This window comes from Motacilla alba, chromosome 1 (genome assembly GCF_015832195.1).
Source record: "Motacilla alba alba isolate MOTALB_02 chromosome 1, Motacilla_alba_V1.0_pri, whole genome shotgun sequence".
In the NCBI taxonomy this organism is placed as follows: Eukaryota; Metazoa; Chordata; class Aves; order Passeriformes; family Motacillidae; genus Motacilla; species Motacilla alba.
The window spans coordinates 94,266,649-94,288,251 of NC_052016.1; the positions used below are offsets into that span (position 1 = coordinate 94,266,649).

Consider the following 21,603-nt stretch of genomic DNA (forward strand, 5'->3'; position numbering starts at 1 on the left):
TAGTTCAGGAACATATAAATGAATGGAAAAACTTTGCATTTGAATTGAAGAAATGATAACATGAATTCCAGTTCCAGGCTGAAAAGATGGGAACACAGAGATGGGAGAGGATTATACACCTCTGCCTAGGTCAGTTCATAGTTCTGTTCAGAGCTCAGAACTCAATGCAGAGAAAGCTATCAGAAAAAAAAAACAACTTAATATTTATGTTGCACTTTTCATATGGCAATTTTTAAGCAAGCAATACATTAAGTAATTTACCAAGAAAAAGAAAAACGTACATTGGCCTTCTGTGTGATCAGCAGCTTATACTTTCAGAGGAAAACAATTCTACTTTATTAAACTTTAAGGCCTGAATTTACTATACATTATTCACTGTTACATTTCAAATTGGCAGCAAGGTAATCAATCAGGTTATTAGCTCCAAAATGCATTTATCAGTGCATTTTGCTAAGTTTCCATATTAAGAAAACTACAGAAAAACCTGGAGCTGTTAACATCTTTTTATCATTGGTTAAGAACTAACAAGTTAGGGCACTGTAATTATTAAAAAAAACAAAACAAACCAACCTGAAAAAATATCCTACCTTCCAACTTTGCCACCCTGGATTATTCTCTTGCTAACAATGCCCAGTTAATGATTCTCGTTTATTTCAGTTCACCTGTTGAGATCTTTCTGAAATAATTTCTACCTACAACAGGGCTTCCTGTTTGTGGGCAGCAGCACATGTCAACTTGGCACAGCTTTCCTTTTACACAAGTGCAAGATGCTTCCTTGTGTTAATACAGAAAGCTATCAGAACATACAGTGGCTGGATTTAAAAGCAGATTCCATAGCACTGGCCGTCCTTAGCATTTCTAGCCAGCAACATTATGCTGATCTGAAAATAAATCTTTTGGGACTACGATTTAAAAAATACAGTTCACATGCTCACTGCGACAGAGCAATTCCTGTATTTCAGATATTTGGTCTATCTCTCTTCTGGCAGCACACTGATTTTTACTGCTGGTGAACTCAGACAAGAGACTGCTCTTTATAAGACAAAGTACAAGCACAAGCAAATATGATGGCTGCATCCACTCAATTCAGTTCTTTGCTTTTTTTAATGCATAAAATGGGTACAGAAATTTAGGCAACATTTAAACTTTTGGCAAATAGCTAATTTACCACACCAGTAACATAAATGTTAGTAATTTTTGACTTGGGACACCGTGGCAGTGAACCACTGGAAAAATCAGGGATTCATCTTGTCTCCTTCTCTCCTTTAGCAGTTAGGGAGATGAATTTTCAGAGGGGGATAAACTTTCTGTTCTCTGAGGTACTGAACTGAGCAAGACTGGATATAAGAAAAAGGTAGATCTTTAATCCAAGTAAGCAGCTCTTTAATATGACATCTTGCTTTTGTAACTTCTTTATTAATCTTAACTGTTAGAAGAAAAGACAAGTTAAACTGCGTGAGAGCATCTTGTGATTATTACATGTGCTCCCACATATACAACTGATACTTTAAATTAATTTTCCTTAACAGTTTCCTTAGCAGTTTCATATTTCTTCTATGCTCCACTTGCAGCTGGTGTTCTCACATAACTTACATAGCCAGGAGTTAAATAATTTCTTGAAAATCAAAAGTAGAATTATGAGGCTCAATACACCAGTAGTAAATACAGTAAACACTTGACAAAAATACAGAGACAATTGGGATGTGGACCCAGTTCATTTTTGTACATCCCTAAAAGCTTCTGTCTAATTAGGTTCATTTTTTGACAAACAAGAATGGGATTAGATCGGTGTTATTGTAGCAGTCACATGACAGAACCTAGATGGTTATATTTGTCAAGCATTTAATTAATTTCTAGTCTTGTACTGGCCTCTCATTTACAAAGCTCATGGGAGACTACGTGACTTTCTCATGAGCAGGAATCATTATGTTTACCCACATGTCAGGGTTAACCTACAGTGAAATTGTCACCTTTACAAATACTTAACATTTCAAAAATGGCATTCTGTCTGGGAGGAGAGGAAGATCATAGCCCATTTGTTCTCCCTCTTTTTCCTGGAGGGAAGAGGGGAGAGGTCAAATTCTGTATTTTAGATAGCAGAGACATAATTCCTAACAGATTGCAATAATGTACTGAAAACATGGTCAGGAAACAACTATAAGCTCCTAGTTGTTCATATGACAAATATTTCACTGAAAAGTGGAGCAACATCAAAAAGCTAGAAAACAAATGGTCATTCTCAGCTCTGCCAGTGTTGCAGCTGGTATTCACACAGGATGAGATTAATCCATGAGACGCTTTTTCAGATCTTATCCCAGGTGTCAGTTAAGCAAGAAATCAGGCTCACGATAACCGAAGAGTTTAAAATCGCCTTCAAATCGTGCATAGAGGCGTCTTATGTCTCTCTTGCTAATTCCTGAAAAATACCGCTCTACTTTTGTTCTGTTGTACACTGTTATGCCTGGTGGGATTGTGGGGTATGACACCAAGTGGTCTATGCCAGCTGCTTTCAAGATATACGGAGCATCGTCCTCCAGGGTTTCGTGGTGTCCGATCACACTGTATGTGATTTCACAGGGAGCACAAAGTTCCACATATGTTACCCAGTGAATGATGTGGTCACCAAACTGAACATCCAGCCATCGGTGATTAGGGTCCCCCAGGTAGCGCACAAAATCCTCAAACTGCAGCCCTTTGGTCTCTGTGCGATTCTTCCTGTACTTACGAATGATGCCGGGAGCAATTTCATGCCGGTACCAAGGTTCAAACCGAGGATTGTGCACAAACTTGTCCTTAAACGCAGAAATAAGTCTTTCAAATGGATCTCTAACAATAAAAAACTTGAAGTATAAATTCAGTCTAAACAGAGGAAGAAAAAAATTAAATAATTAAGGAAAGTGTTTAGCATATACTTACAAAATGTACATGAACTCTGACCACAGACACAGCAACATGAATCTTCAAGCACTTGTATCAATATTATAATCAACAGGACTAAATACAATTTCTGTCTTCTTACTAGCCGTTTTTACATACAGGACAAAGAAGAAATTGTTAATCCTAGTTGTCACATTTTATTCAAACTGGAGGAGTTTCGCTTATCTCAATCCATAATAAACAGGAGACAAGAGACATCGAGAGCTTCAAGTTAAAGATATTTGTAATGTCATGTGATCAAGCTCAAAAAACCAAAATACAGAAGGACATGAAGAAAAGTGCATTGGTACAGCTAAATGCATAGACAAGGCTGCATTTTTCACTGGCAGGCAGTTAGATAAATTGCTGCTTAACTACAAAGAAGTTAAGAATGGTATTTTATTTTGATGTTTCGTCATGCTTTCAATAATGGCTGAGAGCACCACTGAAACACGAGATCACAGTTTTCAACAGAATTTAATGTATTACTGTGATACTGTAATATGTAATATTCTGCAGTCAGATTATCTGTAGGAGGAATAAATTGAAAACAATGTTTATTTCAATAAATAGCTAAGAAGAGAGATTGAGAGCCCAGTTCTCACTGAAATAAGGATGGATGGACCGAATATGGATAGACTCTTCAGCCTGTACACCACTTGCATCATACTTCAAATAGTCCAGATTTACTCCTAGCTAGGCAGGGCCAGATAGAGGTCAGCAAACTGAGTCAATAGATCCACACCTAAAACTCTGGTAATTTCAGATCCAAACCAAACCCACGTTACACACCTCCAGCATAGCTTCCACGCTGAGCAGAATGCAGCAACCCAAGCAATAATGGATTCAACTTCATATATCCTAACTAGGACTTACCCCCAGGTGAATAGTTCCTTTCTGCAGGGCTCATCACAGGAAGTGAAACAGATCCATGTTCTCAAGAATGCAGTGACCATATTTTCCTTTGCACAATATCAACACAATCAAGTGACCCCAATTCTACAGGCACAGCTGTGATAACTGTCCTTGTTCCACTGCATGCAACAAAAACCCTTGGGCTGAGCTCTACTAACATGTGACACATGTATAAAGGACTGACTTTTCAGAATGCTGTAATGCACACCAAGCCCATGCAAGAACAGGCTTACAGGCATCCACTGTCATCCTATGTCCTGTTCTCTCCATGTTGCCACCCCTTACAGGGATTATATATGGCACAGGCTCTAGTAGAGATGAGAGCAGGCACAGTTAAAAATCTGGCCAAAGAAATGTAGAAGTTCTATTGCTGAGTATTTTCTGGCTCTGAAAATAACCAGAAGCACTTAAACAGGAAAACAAAGTGGTTCAGCTGAATGGAAAATATTCTGGGGCTAAGAAACACTAACAATTTAAAGCTAACCAGCTCAATCCCAGTAAGTCAGTCTGCTGCAATGACAGTCTTACCTGTAGGCAGTAAGGTTTACCATACGAGACATCAGGATGGGCTGTCCAATTAAACCTTTGGTTCTGAAGGTCAGCTATCTAACAACTAGGTAGGCATTGAATCACAAAAACCTTAAATCCCAGGGAGTTGTTTGGCTCACCTAACTATATCACAAATTACACTGGTGCTCTCCTTCAAAGCCAGTAGGAAGGCAGATACAGCAACATCTGTGAGGATAACAGAATAGTGCCGTAATACAAGTGGTGGAGCAGAAACCCTGCTGCCCTCAGTTTCAGACACAGACTTCAGCTGTACCCTTGACTGCTCACAACACCACTGACCTCAAACCTCTCCCACACTCACTGGCAGGGCAACTTACCGTTTCTTAATTTCAGAGTCACTGAAAGAGGACAAGCGTGGAAGGCCATTCTTCTCATGATCATGTACAATGTTTTCTGGGATCTCTTCTATGGAAGAAAATGCTCCTGGACAAATCAAAATGAGAGAGCAAGTGATTCATTCAAGAGGAAAAAAACCAGTGAGTATAAGCAAGCATGTATGCCTTTGGCTGACAGTTTTATGTCTTTCTCTTTTCTTTATTTTTACCATTTAATTTACTATGTTTAAAACTGTTGAATTATGAGAGATTCTGACTGTGAAGCTGAAAACTGTTAAAATTCTTCAGGGTATGTGACATCAAGGTCCAAGACCAAATGGCCCCAAAATTCTCAGAAAAGCATATTATGCAAATTGCATCAGCAATTATGTCTAAGCCTGTAACTCCTCACGTGTCAGTGTCCCCATTCTTTTTCCCTCTGCTGCACATACAAATGGAGGAAGACTTTCAGGATTAACTCAGAAGAGTTCCTTCACCAGTTTTTTGGCTGAGCTTCAACCACAAACAAAAATAAATGCTATGAGCTGCTTTTGGAACTGCTTCAATGCAAAAGTACTTTGCTTTCAGGATCCATAAAGTTTTTTTTAACAAGTATGCTGTGCTGAAACAAAAATTCCAATCACAGAATACTCCACAGATTAAAAGGCACTAAAATTAACAACATAAGTCTCCAGATACTCATTTCTGAAAGCACATGAGCTGACAAGAAAAATAACGTCACTTAACTCTGCGGCATTCATTTTAGTATCCTAATCCTGGAAGGTTTTATGACCTTGAGAAACATCTCATGTGGCCCCCTGGGCTTTAGGCATAAGCCTTCACACAACAGGGGTGTTTCAGAGTATCAACCTGCAACAAGCACAGGGTGCTACAAAACAAGCCTGTCAAGTGAAAACCTCTACAGCCTTCCCATTTCCAGATCTCAAGTGAAAAATACACAACACTCAGCTGCTCAGTTTTCCAATTTTTTTTTTTTTCCTGGAGGGGGCAGGGGTGAGGGGTGGGGACTGGAGTTGTATTTAATCAGTTTCAGGTTTTCAGTTGTATTTTTTGGTGCCATAGGTGAATCACGTGTGGACAACAGATGTCAGATGAGACAGCCTCACAGAAACCGATACCTTGCATTCATTTAGAGAACATAGAACATCAGCAGCAGCAGAATTAGCTCCCCCACAGTGCTACAGCTGCATTTCTCCCTCCTGAACCTCCAAATACCACTTACGTATTTGGACATAAATTATTCCCCCTCAAGTATCAGCCCTGCCTTCTGAGACTACCCAAACAGGAGAAAGTTAGGTCAACCACAGCAGTAGCCTTCATCAGCAGATAGCAGCGCACTGGCAGCTTAAGGCAAAAGAGACCAGTGTTTATGTGGAAACAATTTTCTATCATTATCCAACATGACAGAACTAGGAAACTTAAGGTGAAAAGTTCCCTACTGTTAAAACGTGAGTTATCCTCCACTCAGCAGAGCCAAAACATGCCTGCCCATTCTGAGGCATTCTTTGCATGTTATCTCTCAAATGCTGCTAAGAGCAGATACTTCCAATGCCCTCATACAGTTTCATATTTAGTACTTTGAGTGTTGCTTTCATAGGTATTAAGAAACATGCACACACATAGGTATGGGAATATCGTCTAGATTTTTAACTCACATCCATAGATCAAGGATGAAATTAACATTTAAGTTTTTCATGCTAGTACTGCTTGCTAGAAAAGCTTTGCTGAGGGGCACAGCTCATTTGCTAATTTTTCAAACACACCTGTCCCTTTATTCCTTCTTTCACCATCTTTTATAACATACCTTTGGTGACCAAACTATTGCGTTAAGCACCTCAGAATCTTCATAACTCTTAAGATGGTTCACTGATAAAACACACAAGATTTCAGCAAGACAGACCAAGAGGAGCTGCCAAGTTTTAACTGGCTTTCTTCATGGCTAAAATCTCTAGTTAAAAGTCACTGGCCTTTAGCCAGAATTAAATATTATTGTTACTTAGCAATTATAATACCTTGTCACACACTTTCAAATTCTGTAATTCAGTGCACCCCTTCAAACATAAGAAACCTACCTACTACACACATGTGGGTACTCTGTCATGACTCAAATAACTGTAGAGCCAAGTAATAACAATACTTATTTTTACAGAAAGAACAGATCTAATTTTAAAGGGATGTTTTGAAAGGATTAGAAACAACTGTGATAAATGAAAAGCTGAAATTAAGTATCAGTGTACAGAAATGCAGAAAGAATCCATTACAGTTGCCCCAGAACAATTCCATTTCCTCCTCCTCCTCAAAGAAACCCACACACCCACAGAAAAGTAGATACCATTTAAAACGATCAAGACTTTTTTCCACTGAGTGTTGCCCACTTTTGGCGTCTGACAAAACAGGATCTTGTGCTTGTCACACACAAATATTCGGTCCAAGACGAATTTGGAAACTGCAGTATGAGAGAGATCTCTCAATGCAGTGTCTCTGCAGACATTCCTGAGAAGCTCAAGTCTTTCCATATGAACCAGGGGTTGGCGGATCAGATTTCCTGAAAAAGCTTTTCCAGTTGGCTTTATGAAATGCAGAGGAGAAAGAAAAAACAAAAGTTAAATACTTTAGTTTTCAGATCCAATTATGAAGTATAAAAATCCCCAAACTATGCACCCTAATGACTCCCAGATTAAAACATTGCTATGTGCTAACTAAAGGAGTAGCCAACAGTTTGCTTCCTGTACTGCTGCTGTGCTTTGGTTCAGCTCTTAAGACATTACATGGTCGTATATACAGTTGTAAGAGCTTTTCCACACAACAACTTAAGTCTGCTGCACAGCAGCAGAGCCTTATCTGTGTGGATAAAACATGCCTTGATCAAATACTGGAACTCCCAAAGAATTTCAACAACCTGTAATAAAAGCTTCTGAGAGGTTAGGACAGGAATTCCAACATAAACTATGCTTTAAGCTCTGAGAAGGGGGGCTGACCCATGGTGTGATTCTTGGGGACGTCCTGTGCAGGCTAAAAGTTGGACTCTATGATCCCTGTGGGTCCTTTCATACTCAGAATATATTGTGACCCATCTGGCTGGGAAAAAAATTAGGATAAAAGTTCTGTGTTGTTTTCTAGCAGCTGTAGGCATCCAGTGTTTCCATTTATCCAAGCTGAAATAAAATCAGGTAAATAAAAATGTGAACAACGAGCATCAGTGTGACAAAAGAAGTAGCAGGATACCTCTCCCCAAAAAGGGATGAAATGTTTCAGATCTCATTTTTCTGAGACTAAGAAAGGAACCACAACCACCTTTTGCCTCTCAACTAGTGGAGTGAGAGGAAAAAGGAGCTTCTCAAATGAAGGGGTGGGTAGAAAAGTTTAAATTTCTACTGACAAATTTTCACCTTTCCCCTAACTGAATGGCAATCCCCAATATCAATACAGACTAGGGGATGAACTGATTGAGACCAACCCTGCCAAGGACTTGGGGATGCTGATGAGTGAAAAATTGGATATGTGCTGGTTGTGTGTACTTGCAGCCCAGAAAGCCAACTGCACCTTGCAGCACAGTGGCCAGCAGGTCAAAGGAGGTGATTCTGCCCCTGTACTCTGCTCTACTGCCACCTGGAGTGCTGCACACAGCCCTGGGGCCCCAGCACAAGAAAGACATGGACCTTTTAAGGGAAGGTCCAGAGGAGGCCATGAAGATGGTCCAAGATTTACACCTCTCCTATGAAGGCAGGCTGAGATAGCTGTGGCTGTTCAGCCTGGAGAAGAAAAGGCTCCAGGAAAACCCCACTTCAGCCTTTTAATGCTCACAAGGGGTTTGTAAGAAAGACAGACTTTTTACCAGGGCCTGCAGTGACAAGACAGGGTAGTGGTTTTCAACTGAAAAAAAAAATAGATTTAGACATTAGGAAGGAATTTTTTCCTGTGAGGGTGGTCAGGCACTGGAACATGTTACCCAGAGAAGCTGTGGATGGCCCATCCCAGAAATGTTCAAGGCCAGGTTGGGTGGGGCTCTGAGCAACCTGGGCTAATCAAAAGTGTCCCTGTCCACGGCCGAGGGCTTGGAACTAGATGATTATCAACAGTCCCTTCCAACTCAAACCATTCTGTGATTCTATGATTTTAGGTACAGTGTCCAAGCTAGAGATGAAAAAGGAATTATTTTACTTTTTGTTCCAACCTTTCTTAAGGTAAAAAAAAAATTCTGCTTTTTCTGTTTGTTACTCTTCTCCAATACCCCCTGCTCAGAATGTAATCTGAACAGTCTGTCAGATTATTTTACCTGTCCAAACAATTCTTTCTGCATGTAACCAAAATTAATGTTGCTACTCTACATTTCATGCAGTCAGGAAGTCAAGAGGGAATTGGTTTAGATCCAGAAACCTTATTATCCTCTTCTATACTCTCTAGATATACCTACCTTCCACTGAACAAAGTGTTTTTCCCAAGTATTTTGAAGGTAACTTCAATTTTGTGCTTTTGAAAAATGAAAACGCAAAAAGTTATGTTTAGACAGCTAACCTACCTTCCATGCTGCATCACAAAAATACTTTAAACACAAAATGACTGATGTACTAATGCAGAAAATTTTTTTAAAAATTGATTTAGCACACTCTGCAACTGGACTCAAATTTACATTTGTATAAAGGATTTTCAGAGTTTCATTGTCAATTTGCTGAAAGCACAGAACTATGCATCTAAAAGATCAACTGGTATTGACTACTATTGTGTTCATGCTCTACTTTGGAAAAATGCTGAAATGTGAAACACAAAGAGCACAAAGTATGAAGAAGAAATTGAGAGTGATAAAAAGAAACAGAGAGATTGGGCAGAAATCTAAGAGAATAGAACAGACACAGGCTTGCCCTCAACAACCACAAACCTGATTGCTATGGCATGACAGAACACAAGCAATCCAAAACTGGGCCATTATATTAAAAAGGCTAACAAAAACGACTGTCCTGACTTGATAAAGGAGTACTTTAACAATTTTCTCCTAGAAATGGAAACACATTAAGTTGAATCATTCAGATGAAACAAGACAGCAGATTACAGTAACAAACCAGTTTTGTGAAGTTAAAATTATTTCTGTCGGCTCTATCTATATAGAACAGCCTGAATAAATAACCCCTGTCTAGCAATTCATCTTAACAACAGGAAGCCCTTCCTTAATATCTTCTTCTACTCTTCAATACACATAACCTTTATCTCAACAGTATGCACCTGGAATTCTTCAGGCCAATGTTTTTCCTCTGGCACATGTACCTCCTCCACTTTTGTCACAGCTGTCAGAATCAATGGCTCTTGCTTGGCACCGTAGCCTAAAGAAGGGAGAGAGATAACAGCATTACAGAAGGTGAGGGGAAAGCACTATTTCTGCTTTACAACTAAAACACTTTGATGTTGATGATGAACTTTACTTTCTGTATTAACCTTAAAAAACACTAGGATCTGTTGCTACATGGAAAGGTACTAGACAAGACAGACACAGACTATGAATATTTTAAGGGATGTACTCAGAATTTTGGATGCAACTTCATTTGAGTTTTATCAAAGAAACATACCCATTGTATTTTACTTGGGTGTTTTTTGGTTGTTTACTTTATTTTTTTTCTAAAAAGTGTGCAGAGACATCAAAGTCTTGAATCCAACTACTTCAATGGAGAGACAATTTGGTAAAACTATATGGACTTGTGCATAGGAGATTTTTATTTTTCAATGAACTTGCCAAAGCATGTCCAAATAAAAAACTTAAATCTGTCAGGTTCCTCTCTCCCCTTATACTAGTAAAAAATGTTTCTTCTTTTGTAGACTATTAAACTTACAAGAAGAAAATGGCCTTCCTTAGAGAATCTCACAACAACAAACTCAGCTGATATTCTTTTCCTTTTTTTAGTGATTTTAGGACAGCTAATAGTTTGAAACAAAATTAAAGCATGTAAGGAAGAACCCTTTTCTTTTGCATTTAGTATGGTACAAAAAACCCCCAAAAAATAACACAGGGTTTTAGCTTTAGTCTACAGAGTGCAGAAAAATAAAAAATAATTTGATACAGCTTTCCCTAACTACAAAGCAGAAAGAACATGTTTTATCCCTGAAAATTTATTTCCATCCATACTGGATTACTTTTCCCTTCATGTAGATTCTTCTATGAATAATGTTTCCTCATCTGCATCCACAGGGGCTTACTGTTTCATGGTTGAGAAAATGCATGCACTGCCTATGTCCTTTTCTTCAGGGAGTCCTCCACTCTGCCTACACTGGATTTTAACAAAGGCCATGTATGGAAAAGCAAGTTAAAACTGAAAGCAATGTAAGCATTCAAGCATTCAGAAACTGTAATTGCTCCTGTGCACAGACTTGCTTCATGGTGTTCTTCTGTAAAATACAAGTAATCTGATTCAGTGAAAGAGCAGCTAAACTATTTTTCCACTATCACTGTGTAAAAGCATGCCTGTAGATGCTACTAGGAATGATGGACAGAAACTTGCTCCTTAAGAAGTTCCTATTGCTCATGCACTCAAGACATCAGTAAAAGGCTTAAACAAAAGAACATTGATTCATTGAGCATCTGTTGGTTTTATTCCATCTGCTAGGAAGACACATCCAAATAAGAAAAATTTCTGACAAGTTATATTTTATTAAGTCTATAAGAGCTTCTCCAGGATTTGCCATCCTGTTTGGACTTCCTCCAAAATTCTGTTGGTATAGTCAAAGTATTTCCCTTAATCAGTTTTGTTACAAACACTCCAACACTTATATATACTTAACTATAGCCATGCCTTTGAGGACAAGCTTAAAAATTTATGTATCATCTGCTCAGAGAACTATTCAAAAGGAAAGGAAGATGCAGCATAGGGGAAAAAATTAAAAAGAAAAAACTTGGCAAGCCAAGATAATAAAAAGCAAATAAATGCAGAGGCTATGCTCTAGCAATTAATTTTTTAACTACATTTTAATTTTCCTGACAAATTCTGATGAAAAGAAACACCTAAAGAATACCTGACCTGGGAAACAAGAGTTGGCATAGAGTGAAATACTGGAAGACATAACTATCTCAAATAAGACAAGCTGATTTGCAGATGTACAAGGACAGAATGGCTGGGTCCAAGGAAAGCTAAGTTAGTCTACAGATCTCCTCTGTAAGACTTGCTGAATAAATCTTCACATAGATACACATTATTTATGAAGGCACGCCTAATGTATTTATCCATTATCAAGTTATTGAAGAACACAGCACAAGTGTCAATTCTTCAAAAATTACATAATTTTTACATGTCTTAGGAAGATGCAGAAACATAGATCTCTTAAGACTTGAAGTTATATCATCACCTTCACCCAAAATTCTCAGTAGAATGGCTTTGTAAGAGCAGCTCCCCAGCAGACACAAAAGTAACATGCTGCGTGGTGTCATCAAATGGCTTAAATTCCTCATCATCTTAGTAACATCTCGGCTACTTAAGCTGAACAAAAGCCTATAAGCTGTTTACAAGTCAAACAGCAGGGAATAAAACTGAATGCAAGAAGCAGGCCAAGGGTGGCTAGGCAAAGTGCATTGCAAATGAAATAAAACTTTCCACAAGTTTTACATAATGCCTCAGCCACAAGACAAGCAGTGACAAAAAACTGAAACAGAAACTAAAACTGAATTAAGAAACTGAATACAGAAACTAGTGTCATGTGAAATGAACTCTTCAGTACCCTCTGAGTCTCTTCTGACTTTAAACAGGTAATAGTGCTCTGTTGCTTTTCCACATAACTTCTACCCCTAGTAGGTCACAATAATGAAACTAAATGTAATTCAAAAAGCAGACCTGCCAAGACAGTACTGCCAAACATGATCCCTTCTGTTCTTAACCACCAAAAAAACTCCTGTGATGTTAGATTTGCAGGCTTCTAGCAAGAAATGGAACTGAACATCAACACTGTCACTTCCAGACATTTAGTTGTTCTGTTCTCAGTCCTACTGAAGAAGTGATAACATGCCAAGAACTACTTTCATAGAAAAGAGTATTTTTGTGAAGCGCTATTCAATTTTCTGTTTCCCATCAAACATTAAAGCTTAACTTACCATCTGGGTCTTTAAAAGTCAATGTGATAAACTTGCTAGCAACCATGAACATGAATATCACCCAAAAGCATGCAGCTAGCAGCAGCCACTGGTGGTGCATGTTGTCAGATGTGAGCCATATAAAGTTGGCACTTCCTGTTTGAAAGAGAAAAGATTGACACAATTATTATTTTTGTTACAGTTTAGAGAAATACTTTCCATAACCAAAAAGAAAAAAACTTTAACATGTATGTGTGTCATAAAACACAGCAGTAGATTCTGCGGTTACCTTTTTGTCGATTCTGCCGTATTTTTAAGGCTGAGACAATGTAACCACTGGCTGCTATCAAAGGGAGGCTTCACTCCTTCACCCCTGCTCACATTCCCCTCTCCTGCTTGTGCTGGGAACACCACTGTCTGTCTGACTGCTTAGGGAGACAGCTCAAAACCCCCATTTTTTTTTAAGAAGAGTTTATTTTTTGATTCAGCTTAGCAAGACAGCCCATTGTAGGAAAGGAAGGGAGAATGAAGAAAGCTGTGCTTTCTGTGGTAGCTGTAACATTAACACTGTACTTGGTTAACCCAAGTCAGTTTATGATATATATCATGGACTCTTCCCCTGCTCAGCCTACAGAAATTACAGGCTGGAAGCTACCAAGCTGGAACACTAAGCTTAAGCTGAACAAATATTTTTCAGTTTCCTTGCAGCACTGCCTACTACCTATAGCTGTATCCCTGCAGGTAAGCCTCAAAGACAGAACATCCTCAGGAGTGCAGGAAGGGTTACCCAAACAATTGAGACTGCAGTTTTAATGTGCAAAGAAACCACCCACAGGAACTGACTGAATACACACAGTTCTATCCTGATTTTTGAAACTGCTATCTTATTAATTTTTTTCTATGACTGCAAGATTAAATATAAGGAAACCAATGATAAAAGAGATTGAAGTTCCCAGCCACTAAGAGAAATGGAAAATTTTAGGCTGTATCTTTAGCTGAATTTCCAACTTCTGATGGGCAATACACATGGGGGTGGACACCAGGTATCTGTGAAGGCTCCACTGCAAATAAAAAAATAACCCACATCCAAAACTTACAAAAATATAGCACTGGAATATCTCCAGTTAAAGGGAAAAAAATGGCTAGGATGGCAGTGTTCAGGCCTACTTTTATCTTCTCATTTTTCAGCTTGGCTTCTGAAAGTTTCTGTCGTTCCCCCCCCCCCCCCTTTTCTTTCATGAGTCCATTTATAAGTACTTCTAAAAACACCACATGTAGTTATCAAATGTCTTTTGGACAATTACAGGTGCTGTGAACTCCATCAAGACAATGTTTGTCATCTCCTGGTTTTTGTTGCAATTCCCTGGCTGACAACTGATCATGCAATATCCCAAACATATTCTTCATGATCTGGAAAACTGTTGACCAGGAAATATAAATATCATAGGAATTCCATCAGACTGGCCTCTTTTCAGCTAAGTAGTTCAAAAGTTATTCCCATCCTACCACTGCACTAGTGCAAGCCTGCTCTAAGATTCATGCTGAAAACCACCAGGTCTCAAAGGTCCTCATTTGTCAGTCTGCCATGAAATGCACCGTCTTCCACTTAAGCACCGAGATTTGTTACCTTTACTCTCAGACACTGCATTCATTTCCAGCTCTCACAAAGGACAAAAATTCACATCTGATATCAAGACATAGAACTGTAGTGATGACATTTTTTACTTTTTAGGTAGCTCTGCTAAAACCATGAGACCCGTTCAACATTCCAAACGCTGAATGCAGCAGACTGACAGAAGCTTGTAGAGAACACTCTGCAGGAGGAAAATCTCTAACAATCAGCTATGGGCTTTTCAGAGGTACAATGAAAAGTCTGGGTCAAACCTCTCTGCCCAACTCAGTACATTTGTCCTACATAAAGCAGGGTAGAAACAGCCTCCAACATTCATAGCATCCCTGCTAGTCTGCCCATATAACAGTGATGGATGCACACCATTCAGTAAGGACTATTGATCTATATCCCCTTATGTAATTTATGTATTGGATTTCTAAGAAATTGTGTTAAATCACATGGGAAATGCAGTTCCTGAATGTGTGTGCTCTGACCTGAGTGCAGTTAGTGGAGAGAGGACCCGGCTGCCAGGCCGTGTGCTGTAGGGACAGGAGAGCATTTCAGCCAGTCACCTCCAAGCAGTACAATTCTCACCTTAAGGACAGGCTTAGAGAGCAGGAAGGGGTCAGAAGTGCAGCCCCAACCAAAAGAAGCATCACTTTTACCCTTCAAGACGTGGAAGCTGAGAGGAAAACATTAAGCAGTTTTGTACACTCTTTTTTTTTTAATGTGCACATGAAATCTGCAACCATACTCATGCATGTAAGAGTCTTGTCAGAGGGTCTGTCATAATGTAATTATGATGTTACTACACTGTTACTTCTAGCATCCTAAAGTACATCTGCATCAGCAGCTCATCACTGATCTCAAGAAGCAGAGCTATTCAAAGTTACAGACAGGAGTACCTCAACCATTATGCTCACTTAAATGCAACCATCAGTACTTTTTAAAAAAATAATGTGTTTATGTGGTTTCTCTGTCTCTACCTGAATATTTTTTATTGTTTTCACATAGGGCAATTGCATTTACTGTTTTATCTCTAACCTTGCTGCATTTCTGCTGCCTCTCCTGCACTTATTTTCTAGTAAATACATGTACTAGCTTCTGATTTTTCTCTTTAAAAGGCTCCTTCAGCTTCCAAAACAGTCTTCTATTTCTGGTTGTCTAAAACGCAATTTTTCAAGTAGACAAAAGCAAAAAATATGTTGAAGGTTTAGTCTATTTTCTCATAATGAAATACACAGCTCTCTGGTTAGTTTCTCCATCTTATTGCAATTCTACACTTTCTAGATGCACGAGATCTCAAAACTTCTGTCCCCACCCATTCTTCTGTCCTTCTCTCTCTGGGCTACCACAAAGGAAACTGTCACATAACCCTCAGATTAGCCAGATGAAGGCTTTTGCATGAGAAAAAATGGGATCACCAACACTTAAACACCCCAACACACAATACAAACATGAACTAAAGATCAAGACACAGGGTTTCAGGCTTGACTCGAGGCCCACAAGTAACCTGTTTGAATAAACACTCATTCTTTGCAGAAGACTGCAGTCTTCAGGTGAATGATGGGGCAAAGGGCCCATCATTCGATGTAAGCAGCATTAAAACTCAGTGCACAGTCTGTGGCTCTGCAGTTTATGCTGCCTGCACAGGGGCTCCTTGGCAGGACAGTCCCTGCACGCATCATCAATGACAGTGACACGCGGGAAGCTCAAACTCCCAACTACGTGCCCATCAGCACATGATGGCTCACATCATTGGAAATGGAACTGGTAAGGAAGGCCAAGCAACAGCTAACTGGGACAACCTACTTCATTTTCATCAATGCTTCCTTTGTGCTATTTTACAGGTAAGAAAATCTGGCGAATTTGTTCTACTTAAAAAAAAAATTCAGACTAACATATATCACAGATGCTCCTCTGGCAGGTTGTGTGGTGCTACTTAACGTTCTAGCATACATCGGAATAGGCTGGCTCTATCTTAAGGCTCGCCTCCTCCCGAGGGCACTAGCAGGCCCGCGTGTCTGCTCTTCCAGCTCCCGCCGGGGCCCGGAGCGCTCCCCGCGCTCGCAGTTCACCTGTCAGCGGGACGTGAACCACGGAGCAGGGCAGCAGCGCCGGCACCGGCTGCGAGAGCCACCTCGGCCCGGGGCGGGCCCGGCGAGCGCCCGTCCCGCGGCCCCGGGACCCTGCCTGCCCTCCGCACGCCGTGCCCTGTCCGACAGGCAGCAGCGCCCGCCCCAGCGCGCACCCCGCGCCCTCCACAGCTGGGAACGGCACGTCCAGGCTTCACGGGCGCTCCCCTCACTCCGGAAGACCAGAGCGGTCCCCGCCAAGAAGAGGGGACAGGGCCGTTCTCTGACCGGCCGGGGACGAGCCGAGGCAATGCCCAGCCCCAGTCCCAGCCCGGATCCGGGCGCAGGGACCTGGGATGAACAGACATAAACTTTTCCCGTTCTGGAGAAGGAGGACGAAGCTGGGCGGGCTTCCCCTCACCCGGCAGAGACGTACGGCACACGCCCGCAGCGCCCGCTGGCTTCCCCGCCCGACCCGGGGTGCCGGAGCAGCCTCTGCCCTGGGCTGGCGGCCGCCAGGCCTCCCCCCGCGGCCCTGCCCGCCCCTCCCCGGCTTACCGGCCCTCCAGCGCCGCTGCCCGCAGCCCCGGCCCGCGGCGGCGGGGTCCCGCCTCACTCGGCGGCACGGCCGGCCCGCTCGGGCGGCCCCGGCTGCCGGCGCATCCCCCCCGCCCGGCTGCGGGCGGCGGCGGCGCCTCCCCGGCCCCGCTCAGCCCCTGCCGCCGCCGCCCGGCCCTGCCGCCGCCGCCTCCATCTCCTACCGGGGCCGCGGGCAGGCCCCAGCCCCGCCGCCGGGAAGGGGAGGAAGGTGAAGGCCGCCGCGGGGACGGCCCGGTTCGGCTGCGAGAAGACGCAGCGCCGCACCCGGCCGCCCGAAGGCGGGAGGGAGGAAGGAATAGAGGGCGGGATGGGCTGCTCTGCCCTCCCCGCCCCGCCTCTTCCCTCCTTCCCCTGGATCGCCGCGCTCTTCCCGGACTCACCAGTGTACGCTTGTATACGTGTGTTTGGGTTGTTTAACTGTTAAAATATCTTTCGTAGGTCACTAACGCTAGTGTTTAGGAAAAAAAATACATGCATCTGGAAATTACAGAACCATTTATTTTGGAAAAGACTTCTAGGATCTTTGAGTCCAACTGTTCCCCCAGCACGGCCAAGGGCACCATTAAACCGCGTCCCCGGGGGCCACATCCATATGGTTTTTGAACGCTTCAGGAAGGTGATTCCACCGTTGCCTGTGGCAGCCAGTGCCAATGTTTGACAACCTCTCCATGAAGAAGTTTTCCCAAAAACCTGACCTAGATCTCCTTTGGTGCTACTCGAGGCTGTTTCCTCTGGTCCTGCCACTTCTACCTGGGACATGAAATCTGTCCTCGCCCGGCTACAATCTCCTGTTGGGGAGTTGAAGAGATCAATAGGTCCCTTTCCATGTGACTCTTCCTCTCTCCGGTTTCTCCGAACACCTTTTACTGTTCCATTTTCTGAAGCCCACCCTCAGGTAGGAAAGTTGTCCTTGGTCAGGCAGGAATGAAACAATTCATCTAAAAGCAGCTGGCAGAGCCAGGCATTCCCCAACCCCTCACCCTGACATGGCAGACACAGGGTGGGTGCAGGCTCCAGGAAATGAAAGCTGCCCTAAAACCCTGTGAAGAACGGCTGTAGCGTGATGGCAGGTGTTATTTGAATGCTGCTGTAGCTCAGCCCAGGCTCCTTTTCCCCCATAGGCACTGTGTAGTGCACACAGCTGTGCACTCAGTGTTCTGCTCACTGGACACGCAAAATGGTCTATAGGACTCTGATACCCACAACCTCCATCAAAACCAGGTGCTGGTGATGTGTCTCTTTTAAATATCTATTTTAAACAGGTCATCTTGAGGACATATTGCAGTCTTACCGTGCACTCCTCCCTATTAGAGGAGGATTTAGACCATGACCTGATCCATGCTTTTTCAGACTTGACCACTGTGGTGCACTTTGCTGAAGCCTGACCAAAGAAGTCAAAGGATTCTGTCACTGGTACAGTTACCATGGCCAACCTATGGAGTAGAACAGGCTAATGCAAATGTGTTAGCAACCATATGTTCATTGCTACGCTGATGGCTGCTGGTCTCCAGTGAAGCAGCAGAAATCTCAGAGATCTCACTGGGAACCAGTGGCCAAAAGCCAGTAATCAGAAACCCAATTCTCTGCCTGACTCTGTGTTTGTTTGTATCAGCACCTTGGGACACCACATCCTCGTGCATCCCTTCCTCTCTGCCTGTAAAGTAGAAATTATGATTGTGACAGTTACTTTTTAAGCAAAGCACATTGGAAATCTGTGGCTGTCACCAGTCTGAGTCTTGCACAGGCTAGAAACCTCCTCCTTTCTCCAGGTTTCAGTGATGACTACAGTTACAGCTACGCACGGATTTATTAATAAGCAGTCTCCAACTGGGGAACCAATTCCTGCCAGATAATCAGGCTCAACCTGGAATTTTAACCTTTCAAGTATGTTGTTACTGACATGTATAATAATTAATCCAGTACAAAAGAGACCAATTTTCCAAATTAAGCCCAGTTAATAAGCTTTGTTGTCAGTAATCGGGCCTGAAAGTGTCAGATGAAGTTGAAGAATGTGTTGCATAGGCAACTATACTGTTGGATTATACAGTTGCTACTTCAGGCCAACAGGATTCTTGCCACTAATAATGCTAAGCTGTAGTAGGGTTTAGTGCTTTAAATAGGCAGCAAAATCAATGTGTGAGTCTGGGTTCTTTTTAAGACTAGAGAATTTTTACATCACCAGAGCAATGTGAAGAATAATTAAGCTGGTGAAAAGTCACCCTGCTCTCTCTGGAATATTCTGGAGTGTCTTTCCCAGATAGATTATGCTAAAGCAAATGGAATTGATGTACCTATTTTTTCTGTAACAACATGGGCCTAAACCTAAAAAATTCATCTTAATAACATGTTCAATGTTTATTCCACTAAAAAGGGGGTGTATGCCCTAATAACTCTTGTGTATCTTTATTCTAGGTTTCACATTTCTCCTGGAAGGATCTTACAGAAGATCCACATTTGCAGCTTGGCCAGTCAGGGAAGACCAGGGGTAGCTCATTCAAGCATTTTAAGAAGTTGTTATCTGACAGTGGCAGGCTGTCTTGACTGCCCTTAGTACAAGTTGATTCTAAATGGCATTTAAGCATACCAAAATGTTTAAATGAGCCCCTGTCTTGGACAAGAAAAGTAATCATCCATACTGCAATTTACATTTGAACACATCCAGCCTAATCACACCGAAAGAACTTTCATTTTCCTTGACCTTCCAAGCTCATCCTATTCAGCAGAAGGCTAGACTTGCCCATATTGTTAAACTTATGTTATGTTTACTTTGTGCTTTTTGCTGTCATTTCAGGATTTAATCCAATGCCAGTTACTAGGATTAGTCTTGGTAGCCCCTTTTAGTCATGCTTTGTTTCCATAAGAACTGACCTTATGACAAGTCACCTGCTCAGCATCAAATACTCACGAGGATTTAAATAAATCTTATTTAAATCAGCAGAAACACATGCTTTTCCTAGTGCATTACTAGTGAAATCATCTATCTGCTTCATGACTGCATTTCTGAGGCATGGCTGAGATCACCAGAGGAGATCTCTTGTGTACAAGTACCTTGATTTACAGGTCAGACATGGCGCCTTTGGTATGTAACTCATTTATTAGGGTGTGATCTTCATTGAGACCAGATTGTGTCTCTTTCTGGAATTTAAGGGAGCTAATTTAAATGTGGTTTGGGTTGATACAAGATAGAACATATATAATACTTTGTGGCATCTACATTATTAAGAGACACTGTGGAAACAAAACAAAACAAAACAAAACAAAACAAAACAACACCACAAAAAAAGGCAGGCCAATGAATCCAGAGAGGTACAGCCTCATACAGATGCAGGATTTACTAATACAGCATAAATATCATAATATCATATATCTAAACAAGCATGTGTTTCCTGGATTATTTTGTTTTTATAAAGTAACTTTAACAAAGCATGAAGTGCATGTCAAAAACAGCTCTTGCATAGGAAAGATTGAGGTGTGTTGAGGGGCTGGGGGGACTTCGGGCTAGTATCGGTAGCAAAATCATCATGGCTGAAGTAGGGGTAAAATCAGATCTGTAAGCAGCAAATGAGATGTGTTCATTCGAAGATAAAGTTAACTTTCTATTTTGGGTTAGAAGCAAGTTTTGCCTCATGATGTGTGCCTTGGAACTCTTAAATCTTTACATATCATTACACCATTTGATTGCTCTTTAAGAAGGAGACAAAAAGTTTAGATTGAGGTAAGCAGGTCATTAGCTGAACCATCTAATTTATCTTATATTCTTCAGACATTTAGTCTGAGTTGGTAGTCTGAAAAATGAAAACAGATTTGTCAAGTTTATTAATAGCAAAGAACCAAAACGTGCTGCTAGGACTGGGCTAGCGTAGCAAAGAACTACATTTAATTATCAAATCAATGTCAATTAAAATTGAACCTAATGATTCCAAATTAATTATATGGGTCATAAAATGAGTGTAGCCAATCAGCAAATTATCATGTCAATGTAGCAAGATAAGTCAATTCTTCAAATAAAAATCAGAAATAAATATTGAATTTGAAGTCCCAGTTGTGGGTGTTTTCCAAAGTAGGGAAATTAAGACAATTGACTGAATCACTTAGTGTTCAAAACAAGTTACTGTATTGCAAAGTGACTGCTGCCCTCTTTTAACTCTCCCCTTTCCCCACAGCCCAAATCAGACAGCTGGATTCAGCTGGCAGAGTCAAACTGGCAAGCAGCTGAGCCTTAAATTTACCTGCTGCATTCCCCAAGTGACAAATTATTTCCAGGCTATATTCAGATGACAAAGTTGCTGTGACCCTGCAGGTACAATGCTCATGGTTGCATCTGTGACTTGGGCTCCCAAGTGGGTAAGCTGCAGGTACCCATGCACCTGCCAGTGCTGTGCCTTGACTCGAGAGGAGCTGCAAGAGTGGCATTGCACAGATAGAGAGCACCAGAGCTGCTCTAGGCTCACATAAAGAAGTAAGGCAGATTTTTAGGTAAGCTTTTTTTTTTGGTCATTGTTTCTCAAAAAAGATTGAGTGGAGGCAGTTGTGCTG

General features: G+C 41.4%; 1 protein-coding gene across 1 annotated transcript; it reads right to left on the reverse strand.

Annotated features, from left to right (window-relative positions):
• Window positions 1-309: 309 nt before the first annotated feature.
• On the reverse strand, window positions 310-17,358 carry CHST10 (carbohydrate sulfotransferase 10). Its single transcript, XM_038138280.1, has 6 exons — window positions 17,026-17,358; window positions 12,802-12,936; window positions 9,954-10,051; window positions 7,069-7,303; window positions 4,719-4,824; window positions 310-2,859 (listed from the first exon to the last, which is right to left on the reverse strand). The coding sequence occupies exons 2-6, from the start codon at window positions 12,899-12,901 to the stop codon at window positions 2,322-2,324; spliced, it is 1,077 nt and encodes a 358-aa protein (XP_037994208.1). The 5' UTR covers window positions 12,902-12,936; window positions 17,026-17,358; the 3' UTR covers window positions 310-2,321.
• Between the last annotated feature and the right edge of the window lie 4,245 nt (window positions 17,359-21,603).